The 18,445-nt window shown below is 47.2% G+C and overlaps 1 protein-coding gene across 4 annotated transcripts in view; it reads right to left on the minus strand.

The window, feature by feature from the left end:
• Positions 1 to 18,445, minus strand: part of psap (prosaposin) — an 89,959-nt gene that overhangs the window by 39,354 nt on the left and 32,160 nt on the right. For all 4 annotated transcript variants that reach the window (XM_072491885.1, XM_072491882.1, XM_072491883.1 and 1 more), the window contains 4 exons: positions 10,852 to 10,947; positions 10,360 to 10,543; positions 3,367 to 3,530; positions 2,887 to 2,967 (listed from right to left, as the gene is read on the minus strand). In XM_072491885.1, the coding sequence (XP_072347986.1) occupies positions 2,887 to 2,967; positions 3,367 to 3,530; positions 10,360 to 10,543; positions 10,852 to 10,947 (525 nt within the window). The remainder of the gene's footprint in view (positions 1 to 2,886; positions 2,968 to 3,366; positions 3,531 to 10,359; positions 10,544 to 10,851; positions 10,948 to 18,445) is intronic.

The raw sequence follows: 18,445 nt of genomic DNA on the forward strand, positions 1-18,445 counted from the left end.
ACTCCACACACAACTTCCCATCCCTGTCCTTGACTGGTCCTACTCTTACCCTAGTCATTCGCTTATTCCTGACATACCTATAGAAAGCTTTTGGGTTTTCCTTGATCCTACCTGCCAAATACTTCTCATGTCCCCTCCTTGCTCGTCTTAGCTCTCTCTTTAGATCCTTCCTCGCTACCTTGTAACTATCCATCGCCCCAACTGAAACTTCACACCTCATCTTCACATAGGCCTCCTTCCTCCTCTTAACAAGCGATTCCACTTCTTTGGTAAACCACGGTTCCCTCGCTCTACGCCTTCCTCCCTGCCTGACCGGTACATACTTATCAAGAACACGCAGTAGCTGATCCTTGAACAAGCTCCACTTATCCAGTGTGCCCAACACTTGCAGCCTACTTCTCCACCTTATCCCCCCCAAGTCACGTCTAATGGCATCATAATTGCCCTTCCCCCAGCTATAACTCTTGCCCTGCGGTGTATACTTATCCCTTTCCATCACTAACGTAAACGTCACCGAATTGTGGTCACTGTCCCCAAAGTGCTATTCTACCTCCAAATCCAACACCTGGCCAGGTTCATTACCCAAAACCAAATCCAACGTGACCTCACCTCTTGTTGGCCTGTCAACAAACTGTGTCAGGAAACCCTCCTGCACACACTGTACAAAAAACGACCCATCTAATGTACTCGAACTATATCTTTTCCAGTCAATATTTGGAAAGTTAAAGTCTCCCATAATAACTATCCTGTTACTTTCGCTCTTATCCAGGATCATCCTCGCCATCCTTTCCTCTACATCCCTAGAACTATTTGGAGGCCTATAGAAAACTCCCAACAGGGTGACCTCTCCTTTCCTGTTTCTAACCTCAGCCCATACTACCTCGGAAGATGAGTCCCCATCTAGCATCCTCTCCGCCACCGTAATACTGCTCTTGACTAGCAGCACCACACCTCCCCCTCTTTTGCCTCCTTCTCTGAGCTTACTAAAACACCTAAACCCCGGAACCTGCAACATCCATTCCTGTCCCTGCTCTATCCATGTCTCCGAAATGGCCACAACATCGAAGTCCCAGGTACCAACCCATGCTGCCAGTTCCCCTACCTTGTTTCGTATACTCCTGGCATTGAAGTAGACACACTTCAAACCACCTACCTGAACACTGGCCCCCTCCTGCGACGTCAAATCTGTGCTCCTGACCTCTATACTCTCATTCTCCCTTACCCTAAAACTACAATCCAGGTTCCCATGCCCCTGCTGCATTAGTTTAAACCCCCCCCCAAAGAGCACTAACAAATCTCCCCCCCAGGATATTTGTGCCCCTCAGGTTCAGATGTAGACCATCCTGTCTGTAGAGGTCCCACCTTCCCCAGAAAGAGCCCCAGTTATCCAGAAATCTGAATCCCTCCCGCCTGCACCATCCCTGTAGCCAGGTGTTTAATTGTGAACAACAAATAGCACATGTTAAAATGAAAGTACAGATAAGTCATCTGGAAGCAGTTTGGGCTCTGGGATGGGTGCGATGAGGGGTGAAATGACTAGTTACATTCTGGCGATTGCAGGAAAGTTGCCCTCTAGAAGGAATAGGGTATTAAGGGTGACCGAAGAGTGGATCAGGATGTCATGGAGGGAACGGTTCCTTCAGAGTGCTGAAAGGGAAGGGAAGATACAAGCGTTTGGTGGAGATATCATGCTGGAGCTCGCAGAAACAGTGAAAATTCAATGGTACATCCGCGCGGGGGGGCGGGGGATGAGAGCAAAATTGATGAGTAACGGTGGGGGGTCCTGATAACCATGCTGTGGTGCAATCCTTGGTTGAGGGGGAAAAAAGACATATTAAAGGTGCTGGAATGGAAAGTTACATCCATCACAACAATTGCGATGGAGCCGGAGAAACTGGGAGAATGGGACGGGGTCCTAATGAGAACCAGGACGCAAGGAAATGTCGTTGCGGTAGCTGCGAATAATAGTTGAAAAGCTATCCCCAGAAATGGAGAGAATCGAGGAAGGGAAGTCAAAGATGAACCAGCCGAAAGGCTGGGGAAGGGTGAAAATTGGAAACGATGACATTTTAAAATTTCAACAAATTGCGTGATACAAAATGGTTAATGTAGCCTTTAGAACATGAAAACATTTTTAAATGGGCAGCGTTTGCATATTTAGGCATAGCTGATGGCTAATGGTAGGTCCACGCCAACAGCTGCCATCTTCCTAGGGAACAAAGTTCAACAGAGCCCATTCAGTCATCGCTGCCCCTGGCAACAAGAGGAGAGAATGTTGCGAATTTCTAACCTGGACCGACAGTCACGGGTTTTGAAGATTCCTTTTGCAGGGAGGGATTTGCAGATGGGAAGCTTTAATCCTTTCCCTGTGGGATATTTCACTGCAGCCATGTTAGTGATATACTCAGTGATATAAGTGGATTGGAGGTTGCTGTGAGGGTTAAACAGCCGGCATGAGGCTGTTATGAATGATGAAAGCACTGAATATACTTCATGGCGACAGTGACTTTAAGACGATCAAGCTGCTGATGGTCAGAGGCAGTAATATTCAAGGAAAAGGAATGAGGGTTGTGATAATTGAAGGCTGAATAAAGAATACTTAAAAGAATCATTTGCAAAATGGATAGAGATGAAATGAGTGGGGAATCTTTTAACTCAATCTGTTGCTTTAATTGCACGGACTAACAATGGCCTGAATTGCTCTGGGGACCGACAGGCGAGTTCTGAGTAAATCCTCCAAGTTTAAAATGGTGCTGGTTGGAATTTGCTAAACTGGTGGCAACTAAATTCACTGTGAAGCAGATCCAAACACTGCACAAAGCTCCCATTGACACACATCAGTGCAGAGAAACGGCAGAAATGATATAAAAGTTAAACGATACTCACTGTGCAAACTAAGTGTGGGTCCATAGTTTGCAGGAGGATCTGCAGCAGAGCGTCTTCATACTGATGTACCAACTGGTCACACTGAAAGATAGAACCATCCTGTCAGCTAGTGTCAGTGAGGCACGCAGCAAATCACCTGCAGTTACAGCTCCAAACACATTCAGCAACATGGGGGATCTCAGCCACGCTCTCTTAACACTGCAACACCAGCGGCCCCCGCCAACCCCAGCCCATACACCTGCTGAAGGAAGGAGGCAAATAATAAGTGGTGTTCTGCACCCCCCCCGAATGCGGTGCCGCACAAGGCAGGCACTGCCACCTGTTCACACAGGAAACTTCTGAACACCATAGCCCCACGCTCCACTTGCAGAACGCACAGTGTAGGAAGCTGCCATTCAGCTCAATCTACCAGAATGAGCCAGGTTAGAAGCTAGAGTTTACACAACCATTGGAAAGCTGGAAATGGTGGTGGCCTCTTACCTTCTCACGCATTGTAGCTGGCAGGAGGTTACACACTCTGTCCAGGGCGGCTTCAATCTCCTTCTCAGTAGCGTTCTTTTGCAGGAACTTGTCCAGTTGCCTGACCATCTGCTGACAGACTTCACACAAAGGACCAGCTTTCTGCTGCTTTGGTTTAACTTTCTCTGAGGTTAGAAAAGATATGCATCAGAACAGAAACAAACTTCACATTTACTGCAGATGGCTCCCATTAAAGGTGCAGCTCCATCAAAATAAAATCTTACACAGCCTGAACGCTGCAGTGTGGCCAACGCCAATGGACAGTCACTAATCATTGACCGTCCTGGGCAAATGTCCAATCAAACAACCCAGAACAGTCCAGCACAGTCCAGGCCCTTCGGCCCACAATGTTGTGCCAACCATTTATCCTTATCTAAGATCAACCTAACCTACACCCCTTCAATTCACTGCTGTCCATGTGTCTGTCCAAGAGTCACTTAAATGACTCTGACTCCACCACCTCTGCTGGCAGTGCGTTCCACACACCCACCACTCTCTGTGTAAAGAACCTCTGACATCTCCCCGATACCTTCCTCCAATCACCTTAAAATTGTGTCCCCTCGTGACAGCCATTTCCACCCTGGGGAAAAGTCTCTGGCTATCCACTCTATCCATGCCTCTCATCACCTTGTACACCTCGATCAAGTCACCTCTCTGCCTTCTTCGCTCCAGTGAGAAAAGCCCTAGCTCCCTCAACCTTTCTTCATAAGACATGCCCTCCAGTCCAGGCAGCATCCTGGTAAATCTCCTCTGCACCCTCTCCAAAGCATCCACATCCTTCCTATAATGAGGCGACCAGAACTGGACACAATATTCCAAGTGTGGTCTAACCAGGGTTTTATAAAGCTGCAGCAAAACCTCACGGCTCTTAAACTCAATCCCCCTGTTAATGAAAGCCAACACACCATACACCTCCTTAACAACCCTATCAACCTGGGTGGCAACTTTGAGGGATCTATGTACGTGGACCCCAAGATCCCTCTGTTTCTCCACACTTCCAAGAATCCTGCCTTTAACCCTGTATTCAGCATTCAAATTCGATCTTCCAAATGAATCACTTCACATTTATCTAGGTTGAACTCCATCTGCCACTTCTCAGCCCAGCTCTGCATCCTGTCAATGTCCTGTTGTAACCTGCAACAGCCCTCGACACCATCTACAACTCCCCCAACCTTCGTGTCATCGGCAAACTTACTAACCCACCCTTCCACTTCCTCATCCAAGTCATTATAAAAACCACAGAGAGCAGAGGTCCCAGAACAGATCCCTGTGGGACACCACTGGTCACCGGCCTCCCATGTCCCCTAACTTTCTGAATGAGCCTACCTTGGGGAACCTTATCAAATGCCTTACTGAAATCCATATACATCACATACATTGCCCAACCTTCACCAATGCGTCTCGTCACATCCTCAAAGAATTCAACGAGGCTTGTGAGGCATGACCTGCCCCTCACAAAGCCATGCTGACTATCTTTAATCAAACTATGTTTTTCGAAACAATCATAAATCCTATCTCTCAGAATCCTTTCCAATATTTTGCTCACCACAGACGTAAGACTGATGGGTCTGTAATTCCCAGGGATTTCCCGATTCCCTTTCTTGAACAGGGGAACAACATTCGCCTCCCTCCAATCATCCGGTACTACTCCAATGGAGAGTGAGGACACAAAGATCATCGCCAATGGCGCAGCAATCTCCTCCCTCGCTTCCCGTAGTAACCTTGGGTATATCCCGTCAGGTCCAGGGTACTTATCTATCCTGATGCTTTTCAAAATTTCCAGCACATCCTCCTTCTTAATATCAACCTGTTCGAGTCTATTAACCTGGTTCACACTGTTCTCATGAGTAACAAGGTCCCTCTCTCTAGTGAATACTGAAGCAAGGTATTCATTTAGGGCCTCCCCCATCTCCTCAGACTCTAGGCACAAGTTCCCTCCACTATCCCTGATCGGCCCTACTCTCACTCTGATCATCCTCTTATTTCTCACATAAGTATAGAACGCCTTGGGATTATCCCTAATCCTTCCTTGTTGCCATTACAGAGACCTGGTTGAGGGAAGGGCAGGATTGGCAGCTAAACTTTCCAGGATTTAGATGTTTCAGGCGGGATAGAGGGGGATGTAAAAGGGGAGGCGGAGTTGCGCTACTGGTTCGGGAGCATATCACAGCTGTACTGCGAGAGGACACCTCAGAGGGCAGTGAGGCTATATGGATAGAGATCAGGAATAAGGGTGCAGTCACAATGTTGGGGGTATACTACAGGCCTCCCAACAGCCAGCGGGAGATAGAGGAGCAGATAGGTAGACAGATTTTGGAAAAGAGTAAAAACAACAGGGTTGTGGTGATGGGAGACTTCAACTTCCCCAATATTGACTGGGCCAGGGGCTTAGACGGGGCGGAGTTTGTAAGGAGCATCCAGGAGGGCTTCTTAAAACAATATGTAGACAGTCCAACTAGGGAAGGGGCGGTACTGGACCTGGTATTGGGGAATGAGCCCGGCCAGGTGGTAGATGTTTCAGTAGGGGAGCATTTCGGTAACAGTGACCACAATTCAGTAAGTTTTAAAGTACTGGTGGACAAGGATAAGAGTGGTCCTAGGATGAAGGTGCTAAATTGGGGGAAGGCTAATTATAACAATATTAGGCGGGAACTGAAGAACATAGATTGGGGGCGGATGTTTGAGGGCAAATCAACATCTGACATGTGGGAGGCTTTCAAGTGGCAGTTGAAAGGAATACAGGACCGGCATGTTCCTGTGAGGAAGAAGGATAAATACGGCAATTTTCGGGAACCTTGGATGACGAGTGATATTGTAGGCCTCATCAAAAAGAAAAAGGAGGCATTTGTCAGGGCTAAAAGGCTGGGAACAGACGAAGCCTGCGTGGAATATAAGGAAAGTAGGAAGGAACTTAAGCAAGGAGTCAGGAGGGCTAGAAGGGGTCACGAAAAGTCATTGGCAAATAGGGTTAAGGAAAATCCCAAGGCTTTTCACACGTACATAAAAAGCAAGAGGGTAGCCAGGGAAAGGGTTGGCCCACTGAAGGATAGGCAAGGGAATCTATGTGTGGAGCCAGAGGAAATGGGCGAGGTACTAAATGAATACTTTGCATCAGTATTCACCAAAGAGAAGGAATTGGTAGATGTTGAGTCTGGAGAAGGGGGTGTAGATAGCCTGGGTCACATTGTGATCCAAAAAGACGAGGTGTTGGGTGTCTTAAAAAATATTACGGTAGATAAGTTCCCAGGGCCTGATGGGATCTACCCCAGAATACTGAAGGAGGCTGGAGAGGAAATTGCTGAGGCCTTGACAGAAATCTTTGGATCCTCGCTGTCTTCAGAGGATGTCCCGGAGGACTGGAGAATAGCCAATGTTGATCCTCTGTTTAAGAAGGGTAGCAAGGATAATCCCGGGAACTACAGGCCGGTGAGCCTTACTTCAGTGGTAGGGAAATTACTGGAGAGAATTCTTCGAGACAAGATCTACCCCCATTTGGAAGCAAATGGATGTATTAGTGAGAGGCAGCACGGTTGTGTGAAGGGGAGGTCGTGTCTCACTAACTTGATAGAGTTTTTCGAGGCGGTCACTAAGATGATTGATGCAGGTAGGGCAGTGGATGTTGTCTATATGGACTTCAGTAAGGCCTTTGACAAGGTCCCTCATGGTAGACTAGTACAAAAGGTAAAGTCACACGGGATCAGGGGTGAGCTGGCAAGGTGGATACAGAACTGGCTAGGCCATAGAAGGCAGAGAGTAGCAATGGAGGGATGCTTTTCTAATTGGAGGGCTGTGACCAGTGGTGTTCCACAGGGATCAGTGCTGGGACCTTTGCTCTTTGTAGTATATATAAATGATTTGGAGGAAAATGTAACTGGTCTGATTAGTAAGTTTGCAGACGACACAAAGGTTGGTGGAATTGCGGATAGCGATGAGGACTGTCGGAGGATACAGCAGGATTTAGATTGTTTGGAGACTTGGGCGGAGAGATGGCAGATGGAGTTTAATCCGGACAAATGTGAGGTAATGCATTTTGGAAGGTCTAATGCAGGTAGGGAATATACAGTGAATGGTAGAACCCTCAAGAGTATTGAAAGTCAAAGAGATCTAGGAGTACAGGTCCACAGGTCATTGAAAGGGGCAACACAGGTGGAGAAGGTAGTCAAGAAGGCATACGGCATGCTTGCCTTCATTGGCCGGGGCATTGAGTATAAGAATTGGCAAGTCATGTTGCAGCTGTATAGAACCTTAGTTAGGCCACACTTGGAGTATAGTGTTCAATTCTGGTCGCCACACTACCAGAAGGATGTGGAGGCTTTAGAGAGGGTGCAGAAGAGATTTACCAGAATGTTGCCTGGTATGGAGGGCATTAGCTATGAGGAGCGGTTGAATAAACTCGGTTTGTTCTCACTGGAACGAAGGAGGTTGAGGAGAGACCTGATAGAGGTATATAAAATTATGAGGGGCATAGACAGAGTGGATAGTCAGAGGCTTTCCCCCAGGGTAGAGGGGTCAATTACTAGGGGGCATAGGTTTAAGGTAAGAGGGGCAAGGTTTAGAGTAGATGTACGAGGCAAGTTTTTTTTACGCAGAGGGTAGTGGGTGCCTGGAACTCGCTACCAGAGGTGGTGGAAGCAGGGACTATAGTGACATTTAAGGGGCATCTTGACAAATACATGAATAGGATGGGAATAGTGGGATACGGACCCAGGAAGTGTAGAAGATTGTAGTTTAGTCGGGCAGCATGGTCGGCACGGGCTTGGAGGGCCGAAGGGCCTGTTCCTGTGCTGTACATTTCTTTGTTCTTTTGTTTGTTCCTGCCAGGGCTTTTTCATGTCCCTTCTAGCTCTCCTCAGTCCATTTTTGAATTCCTTCCTGACTACCATGTAACCCTCTAGAGCCGAGTCAGATCCTTGCTTCCTCAACCTTACGCAAGCTTCCTTCTTCCTCTGGACTAGAAGCTCCACTTCTCTTGTCATCCAAGGCTCCTTCACCTACCATTCCTTCCTCGTCTCAGTGGGACAGAACTATCCAGCACTCGCAGCAAGTGCTCCTTAAACAACCCCCACATTACTGTTGTGCATTTCCCCAGAACAACTGTTCCCACTTTATGCTCCTCAGCTCCTGTCTAATAGCAGTATAATTTCCCCTCCCCCAATTAAATACCTTCCCATACTGTCTGTTCCTATCCCTCGCCATGACTATGGTAAAGGTCAAGGAGTTGTGGTCACTGTCACCAAAATGCTCTCCCACCGAGACGTCTGACACCTGGCCTGGTTCGTTGCCGAGCACCAAGTCCAATATGGCCTCCCCCCTAGTCGGCCATATTGAGTCAGGAATCCTTCCTGTACACACCTGACAAAATCTGCTCCATCCAAACCATTTGCACTAAGGAGGTTCCAGTCAATATTAGGGAAGTTCAAGTCACCCATGACAACAACTCTGTTACTTCTGTACTTTTCCAAGATCTGCCGCCCAATCTGTTCCTCTATCTCTCTGCTGCTATTGGGGGGTCTATAGAAAACTCCCCAAAAAGTGACTCCTCTTTTCTGGTTTCTGACTTGCACCTATACTGACTCAGTAGACATACCCTCCTCAACTACCTCCTTTTCTGCAGCTGTGATGTACTCCCTAATTAACAGTGCCACTCCCCCTCCTCTTTTACCTCCCTCCCTACTCTTCTTAAAACATCTAAACCCTGGAACATCTAACAACCATTCCTGCCCCTGTGAAATCCAGGTCTCTGTAATGGCCACAATATCTTAGTTCCAAGTACTGATCCATGCTCTAAGTTCATCTCCCTTATTCCGGACAGTCCTTGCATTGAAACAGACACACTTTAACCCCATTCCACTGTTGTCCAATTGGATGGCACAGGCACAAAATGATTGGGAGAGAAAAGAGCTGACGCTTCGAGTCCGAGGACTCCGGAGCCCTTTTCTCTCCCTACAGACGCTGCCAGACCTGCTGAGATTTTCCAGCATTTTCTCTTTCTTTTCAGATTCCAGCATCCGCTTTTATAGCAAAATTATAAATGTGGTAACTGAGCCACAAGCCAATTTTCCTGGGGCTGGCTTCACTTTGTTCCAATTCAATGCGACAGATAGATTGTTCTGCACAACAGGACGCAGATAAACATTATCCAACAATTCTGAGCTGTGTGCAAGAGGGGTTAGAAAGGGTCTGAACTCTGACCACCTCAATGCTCCACATTCCTGAACAAAAGCTCAGACATAGTGAACAGCACAAGTGAATGGACTTTACACACATTCACCCAAGTTTTCCATTACCATAATTGTGACCAATCTCCAATGGATGGAGATTCTCCCTGTACTGGATGCTCCCTGCCTGTAACAATATTCTATGTCCCCGGGTCATTCTCAGAGCTGAGTAAACAGAGCCGCCTTTCACCCCTCACCTGCTGACCTGCCCATGCCCTCCGCATTTGATGCTGCCGGGATTGTGGGCAAGGTGGCGTGTTATTCATAGAATTTACAGTGCAGAAGGAGGCCATTCAGCCCATCAAGTCTGCACTGGCTCTTGGTAAGAGCACCCTACCCAAGGTCAACACCTCCACCCTATCCCCATAATCCAGCAACCCCACCCAACACTAAGGGCAATTTTGGACACTAAGGGCAATTTATCATGGCCAATCCACCTAACCTGCACATCTTTGGACTGTGGGAGGAAACCGGAGCACCCGGAGGAAACCCACGCAGACACGGGGAGAACGTGCACACTCCGCACAGACAGTGACCCAAGCCGGACTCGAACCTGGGACCCTGGAGCTGTGAAGCAATTGTGCTATCCACAATGCCACCATGCTGCCCTGAAGTGGGGTGCAACAAGTCGGGTCACTATGCAACCAAGGTTCTACTGCCAAACTGGTGAGATGAGCTGGTAGGCTCAGGGGGATTGTGATTTAACTGTAATACTGGAAGAATAAATCCCACGCACCAATAGCCACACGTTCCGTTTTCTTGCACAGGCCAATGGCTGTACATACAAATGCTGGATCCAATTCCTGGGCAAGGAGTTCCACCACTGCCTGCCCGTATTGTTCGACAAAGTCTCTGCATTCGCTTTTGACAGTCGTTGGTAGAATAGAGCACACTTTTTCCACCGCATTAACGATCATCTCCTGCGGGCGAGAAACATATGAATAATCAGCAAATTGCTTGTAGTCATACAACCGCACCAGCCTAATGAGATATTCCCTGTACGGCTATCACCATTCCCCTGCCACCAATGCCCTGGCAATAGTTAGTCCTCAATCCACACCACAGAAACTTATTATCTGACCACTGCCTGTGGGATCTTGCTGTGCATGATTTGAATGCTGTGTTTCTTACATCGGTGGCTACACTTCAAGAAGTACTCAGCTGGCTGTAAAAGACTTTGACGTCTCGTTTAATACCCCCTTTCACACTAGATGTTTTAAGCGCTCACCTCCGTCCTGTTCTGCTGCAGAAGATTCTCAATTTGTCGCATGGCAAACTCACAGATTACGCATCCTTGCGACGATGCCACAGGCCCCGGGCTTCTCTGAAGACAGAAAAGACAACATGAGGAAATGGCTGAGGTAACTATAATCAGTGTGGATGTGGGGGAAAGTGCAGCAAAGCCTCCACAAAAGATTTACTTTCTCATTATCGGGATGATTCCAATTTAAGGGCAGTATGGTAGCACACGTGGCTAGCACAGTGGCTTCACAGCGCCAGGGACCCGGGTTTGATTCCCCGCTGGGTCACTGTCTGTGCGGAGTCTGCACGTTCTCCCCGTGTCTGCGTGGGTTTCCTCCGGGTGCTCCGGTTTCCTCCCACAGTCCAAAGATGTGCAGGTTAGGTGGATTGGCCATGATAAATTGCCCTTAGTGTTCAAAATTGTCCTTAGTGTTGGGCGGGGTTACTGGGTTATGGGGATAGGGTGGAGGTGTTGACCTTGGATAGGGTGCTCTTTCCAAGAGCCGGTGCAGACTTGATGGGCCGAATGGCCTCCTTCTGCACTGTAAATTCTGTGATAACATAGCTCCCAGTTCCTGGCCAACTTGAACAATTCGATCAAATAGAAAGAAATCAACCCGGGAGCTCCTTGGGGCAGAATGCCAGAGGCTCTGCCAGAAACTTTGTGAAAGTTTGCACGGAATGGTCCTGAGCCATGTTTACATCAGAGTTAAAGATCAACTTCTTTTACACAAGACTTAAAAAGGCGTATTTCAGGCCCAGATAAGTGCTAAACTGCATTTTTAAAATAAATGGTCCATAAAACTTTGCAGACAGAGAGTTTCTCAAAGGAGAACCTTAGTTAGGCCACACTTGGAGTATAGTGTTCAATTCTGGTCGCCACACTACCAGAAGGATGTGGAGGCTTTAGAGAGGGTGCAGAAGAGATTTACCAGAATGTTGCCTGGTATGGAGGGCATTAGCTATGAGGAGCGATTGAATAAACTCGGTTTGTTCTCACTGGAACGAAGGAGGTTGAGGGTTGACCTGATAGAGGTCTACAAAACTATGAGGGGCATAGACAGAGTGGATAGTCAGAGGCTTCTTCCCAGGGTAGAGGGGTCAATTACTAGCGGAGTTAGGTTTAACGTGCGAGGGGCAAAGTTTAGAGGAGATGTGCGAGGGAAGTTTTTTTACACAGAGGGTAGTGGGTGCCTGGAACTCACTACCGGAGGAGGTAGTGGAAGCAGGGACGATAGTGACATTTAAGGGGCATCTTGACAAATACATGAATAGGATGGGAATAGAGGGATACGGACCCCGGAAGTGTAGAAGATTGTAGTTTAGTCGGGCAGCATGGTCGGCACGGGCTTGGAGGGCCGAAGGGCCTGTTCCTGTGCTGTACTTTTCTTTGTTTACTGTTGAGGTTCACAAATTCCTGCCTAACATAAATTGCTAGTTTTTCACAAACAATTCTGGTTAAAGCCAGCAACCAAACACAAACTCTGGCGAAGTCACACGGACTCAAAACATTCACTGGTTCTCTCTCCACAGCTGCTGCCAGGCGGGCTGAGATTTCCCGCAGCATTTTCTGTTTTTATTAATCAAAAACTTTTTCTACCCAATTCTTCATAAATTGGATTCACCGTCTCAAACCGTCTCATAGAACGATACAGCGCAGTACAGGCCCTTCGGCCCACGATGTTGCACCGAAACAAAAGCCATCTAACCTACACTATGCCATTATCATCCATATGTTTATCCAATAAACTTTTAAATGCCCTCAATGTTGGCGAGTTCACTACTGTTGCAGGTAGGGCATTCCACGGCCTCACTACTCTTTGCGTAAAGAACCTACCTCTGACCTCTGTCCTATATCTATTACCCCTCAGTTTAAAGCTATGTCCCCTCGTGCCAGCCATTTCCATCTGCGGGAGAAGGCTCTCACTGTCCACCCTATCCAACCCCCTGATCATTTTGTATGCCTCTATTAAGTCTCCTCTTAACCTTCTTCTCTCCAACGAAAACAACCTCAAGTCCCATCAGCCTTTCCTCATAAGATTTTCCCTCCATACCAGGCATCATCCTGGTAAATCTCCTCTGCACCCGCTCCAAAGCCTCCACGTCCTTCCTATAATGCGGTGACCAGAACTGTACGCAATACTCCAAATGCGGCCGTACCAGAGTTCTGTACAGCTGCAACATGACCTCCTGACTCCGGAACTCAATCCCTCTACCAATAAAGGCCAACACTCCATAGGCCTTCTTCACAACCCTATCAACCTGGGTGGCAACTTTCAGGGATCTATGTACATGGACACCTAGATCCCTCTGTTCATCCACACTTTCAAGAACTTTACCATTAGCTAAATATTCCGCATTCCTGTTATTCCTTCCAAAGTGAATCACCTCACACTTCTCTACATTAAACTCCATTTGCCACCTCTCAGCCCAGCTCTGCAGCTTATCTATGTCCCTCTGTAACCTGCTACATCCTTCCACACTATCGACAACACCACCGACTTTAGTATCGTCTGCAAATTTACTCACCCACCCTTCTTGCGCCTTCCTCTAGGTCATTGATAAAAATGACAAACAGCAACGGCCCCAGAACAGATCCTTGTGGTACTCCACTTGTGACTGAACTCCATTTTGAACATTTCCCATCAACCACCACCCTCTGTCTTCTTTCAGCTAGCCAATTTCTGATCCACATCTCTAAATCACCCTCAATCCCCAGCCTCCGTATTTTCTGCAATAGCCTACCGTGGGGAACCTTATCAAACGCTTTACTGAAATCCATATACACCACATCAACTGCTCTACCCTCGTCTACCTGTTCAGTCACCTTCTCAAAGAACTCGATAAGGTTTGTGAGGCATGACCTACCCTTCATAAAGCCATGCTGACTATCCCTGATCATATTATTCCTATCTAGATGATTATAAATCTTGTCTCTTATAATCCCCTCCAAGACTTTACCCACTACAGACGTGAGGCTCTATAGTTGCCGGGGTTGTCTCTGCTCCCCTTTTTGAACAAAGGGACCACATTTGCTATCCTCCAGTCCTCTGGCACTATTCCTGTAGCCAATGATGACTTAAAAATCAAAGCCAAAGGTCCAGCAATCTCTTCCCTGGCCTCCCAGAGAATCCTAGGATAAATCCCATCAGGCCCCGGGGACTTATCTATTTTCACAGAATTGCCAACACCTCTTCCCTACGTACCTCAATGCCATCTATTCTAATAGCCTGGGTCTCAGCATTCTCCTCCACAACATTATCTTTTTCCTGAGTGAATACGGATGAAAAATATTCATTTAGTATCTCGCCTATCTCGTCAGACTCCACACACAACTTCTCATCCCTGTCCTTGACTGGTCCTACTCTTTCCCTAGTCATTCGCTTATTCCTGACATACCTATAGAAAGCTTTTGGGTTTTCCTTGGTCCTTCCTGCCAAATACTTCTCATGTCCCCTCCTTGCTCGTCTTAGCTCTCTCTTTAGATCCTTCCTCGCTACCTTGTAACTATCCATCGCCCCAACTGAAACTTCACACCTCATCTTCACATAGGCCTCCTTCTTCCTCTTAACAAGAGATTCCACTTCTTTGGTAAACCACGGTTCCCTCGCTCTACGCCTTCCTCCCTGCCTGACCGGTACATACTTATCAAGAACACGCAGTAGCTGATCCTTGAACAAGCTCCACTTATCCAGTGTGCCCAACACTTGCAGCCTACTTCTCCACCTTATCCCCCCCAAGTCACGTCTAATGGCATCATAATTGCCCTTCCCCCAGCTATAACTCTTGCCCTGCGGTGTATACTTATCCTTTTCCATCATTAACGTAAACGTCACCGAATTGTGGTCACTGTCCCCAAAGTGCTCTCCTACCTCCAAATCCAACACCTGGCCTGGTTCCTTACCCAAAACCAAATCCAACGTGGCCTCGCCTCTTGTTGGCCTGTCAACATATTGTGTCAGGAAACCCTCCTGCACACACTGTACAAAAAAACGACCCATCTAATGTACTCAAACTATATCTTTTCCAGTCAATATTTGGAAAGTTAAAGTCTCCCATAATAACTACCCTGTTACTTTCGCTCTTATCCAGGATCATCCTCGCCATCCTTTCCTCTACATCCCTAGAACTATTTGGAGGCCTATAGAAAACTCCCAACAGTGTGACCTCTCCTTTCATGTTTCTAACCTCAGCCCATACTACCTCGGAAGATGAGTCCCCATCTAGCATCCTCTCCGCCACCGTAATACTGCTCTTGACTAGCAGCGCCACACCTCCCCCTCTTTTGCCTCCTTCTCTGAGCTTACTAAAACACCTAAACCCCGGAACCTGCAACATCCATTCCTGTCCCTGCTCTATCCATGTCTCCGAAATGCCCACAACATCGAAGTCCCAGGTACCAACCCATGCTGCCAGTTCCCCTACCTTATTTCGTATACTCCTGGCATTGAAGTAGACACACTTCAAACCACCTACCTGAACACTGGCCCCCTCCTGCGACGTCAAATCTGTGCTCCTGACCTCTATACTCTCATTCTCCCTTACCCTAAAACTACAATCCAGGTTCCCACGACCCTGCTGCATTAGTTTAAACCCCCCCCCAACGAGCACTAACAAATCTCCCCCCCCAGGATATTTGTGCCCCTCAGGTTCAGATGTAGACCATCCTGTCTGTAGAGGTCCCACCTTCCCCAGAAAGAGCCCCAGTTATCCAGAAATCTGAATCCCTCCCGCCTGCACCATCCCTGTAGCCACGTGTTTAATTGCTCTCTCTCCCTATTCCTCATCTCACTATCACGTGGCACGGGCAACAACCCAGAGATAACAACTGTTTGTTCTAGTTCTGAGCTTCCATCCTAGCTCCCTGAAAGCCTGCCTGACATCCTTGTCCCCTTTCCTACCTATGTCGTTAGTGCCAATGTGGACCACGACTTGGGGCTGCTCCCCCTCCCCCTAAGGACCCAGAAAACACGATCCGAGACATCACGTACCCTTGCACCTGGGAGGCAACATACCAAACGTGAGTCTCTCACGCTCCCACAAAATCTCCTATCTGTGCCCCTGACTATCGAGTCCCCAATTACTAATGCTCTGCTCCTCTTCCCCCCTTCCCTTCTGAGCAACAGGGACAGACTCCGTGCCAGAGGCCCGTACCCCATGGCTTACCCCTGGTAAGTCCCCCCCCCCACAAGTATCCAAAGCGGTATACTTGTTTCTCAGGGGAACGACCACAGGGGATCCCTGCACTGACTGCTTTTTCCCAGTCCCTCTTACAGTTACCCACCTATCTACAATCTTTGGTGTAACTAATTCCCTGAAGCTGCTATCTATGACCCCCTCTGCCTCCCGAATGATCCGAAGTTCTTCCAACTCCAGCTCCAGTTCCCTAACTCGGTCTTGGAGGAGCTGGAGATGGCAGCACTTCCTGCAGGTAAAATCAGCAGGGACACTAACTGCATCTCTCACCTCAAACATCCTGCAGGAGGAACATTGCACTCCCTTCCCTGCCATCCCTCTACATGATTTGGCGCAGATGGCTTGGTTATTAACAGAACCGGTCAGAAACAGGCCTTCCCCTGGAGTGTTAATACCGCCAAAACACACAACACCAAATAGATGCCATTTGTTTCATGGTGTGTCACAAAGATGATGATATTCCAGCAATATTCATTTCATTGAAACGTCAAAGCTAATAATTTGAGAAAACTTACTCACTGCTTTTACTTTCATTGGATTAAATTATACAGCAAGATAATTGTGACTTTCCAGCAATAAAATCTCTTCCTGAGGCTAAGGACTGTGGAATGTGTGAAGGACAAAGAGCCCAAACCCTCGATATTGTTTTCATATTAATGTGAGTGCAATGTTCAAAGCAAGTCTTCAAAATAAAAGCTTTTGATTTTATGAAGGGTTTTGACAGCAAATAGGGAAAACGATCTTGTGGTGCGAGGGTAGTGTTTCGGAGAATGTCCTGCTTTGATCCAGAATAAATGAGGCGAAACCATTGCAAACTTTGAAGAGAAACGCAATCTCTTTGCTCCTACTCCATTATGCAGGATCAGCACCAGCTGAAAAGTGAATGCAGCTGAACTGTGAAAGAATTTCTCAATGGACTTTAGACTCTGAAACTCGTGTGAAATAATATTCATTTTTCTGTGACCCTTGTACTGTAGAACTCATTTTCTCTATCCCCTCCTTTACTGATTATGTGTGAGGGGCGGCGAGTTGCTTACACTCCCTTTTCTGGGTTCTGAATGCGAAAAATAAACTAACCTTCTGAGTTCATCCCAACTAAGCTGTGAATTATTAGTAAAATTGGAAAAGAAGAAAAAAACCCCGAGGTACTGGGAAAGTTATCCAATTAGTCCCATAATCTGCTCTTTCCCCATAGCCTCGCAATGTTTGGGTTTCAAGTATTTATCCAATTCCTTTCACAAATTACAACTGAATTTGCCAGCAGTGTGTTCTAGATCACAACTTGCTGCATTGAAATATTTCTCCTCAATGTCCCCTGAGATTTGTTTCAACCAATTTTCTTTAACCTGGGTTCTCTGGTTAGTGACATGCTGCCAGTGGAAACAGTTCCCTATTATTTACTGAATCAAAACCGTTCATGATTTTTGAACTGCTTTATTAAATCTCCTCTTGCCCTTCTCTGCTCGGAGAACAATCCCAGTTCCTTCAGATAACTGGAGACTGTCACCCCTGGCAAGGTTCTGCTAAACCCTAGGCAAGGATGAAAGCAGAATGGTGAGTTTTAAATATCAGGAGAACAGGAGAAAGGAGGTGGTTACGGTCTTGATTGAGTAGAGATAGAGAAGATGTTTTCACTTTGAGGAGTTAAAATATCGATATAATCACAAATAAACTGTATAAGGAATTCAGGAGAGATGTCTTTACTTTGAGTGTGGTGAGAATGTGGAACTTGAGAAGTGGTTGAAGGAACTAATATGTGTATTTAAGGAATAGCTATATAAACATGAGGGCAGCACAGTGGCACAATGGTCAGCACTGCTGCCTCACAGCTCCAGGGTCCCAGGTTCGAGTCTGGACTCGGATGACTGTCAGTGTGGAGCCTGCACCTTCTCCCCGTGGGTTTCCTCCGGGTGCTCCGATTTCCTCCCACGGTCCAAAGATGTGCGGGTTAGGTGGATTGGCCACGCTAAATTGCCCCTTAGTTTCAAAGATGTGCGGGTTAGGTGGATTGACCACACTAAATTGCCTCTTAGTGCCCAAAGCTGTGCGGGTTAGCTAGGGTTACGGGGATAGGGTGTGGCCTAGGTAGGGTGCTCCTACAGAAGGTCGGTGCAGACTCGATGGGCCAAATGGCCTCCTTCTGCACTGTAGGAATTCTATTCTATTCTAAGTTCGGGGAGGCGGACGTGGAGCATAAAGACTGGCATGGGCCTATTGGGTCAACTGGTTTAGTCTGTGTTGTAAATTCTCCAAATGTCTTCTTTGCCTTCTCCAGAGCCTCAATATCCATCATATAGGGCCCAGGATTGAGGCTTAACACTTGATTTACAAATGTTTACTATTGCACTGTATGTCTGTATGTATTTTATCTCCACTGGCCCTAT

Source organism: Scyliorhinus torazame, chromosome 28 (assembly GCF_047496885.1).
Source record: "Scyliorhinus torazame isolate Kashiwa2021f chromosome 28, sScyTor2.1, whole genome shotgun sequence".
Taxonomy (NCBI): Eukaryota; Metazoa; Chordata; class Chondrichthyes; order Carcharhiniformes; family Scyliorhinidae; genus Scyliorhinus; species Scyliorhinus torazame.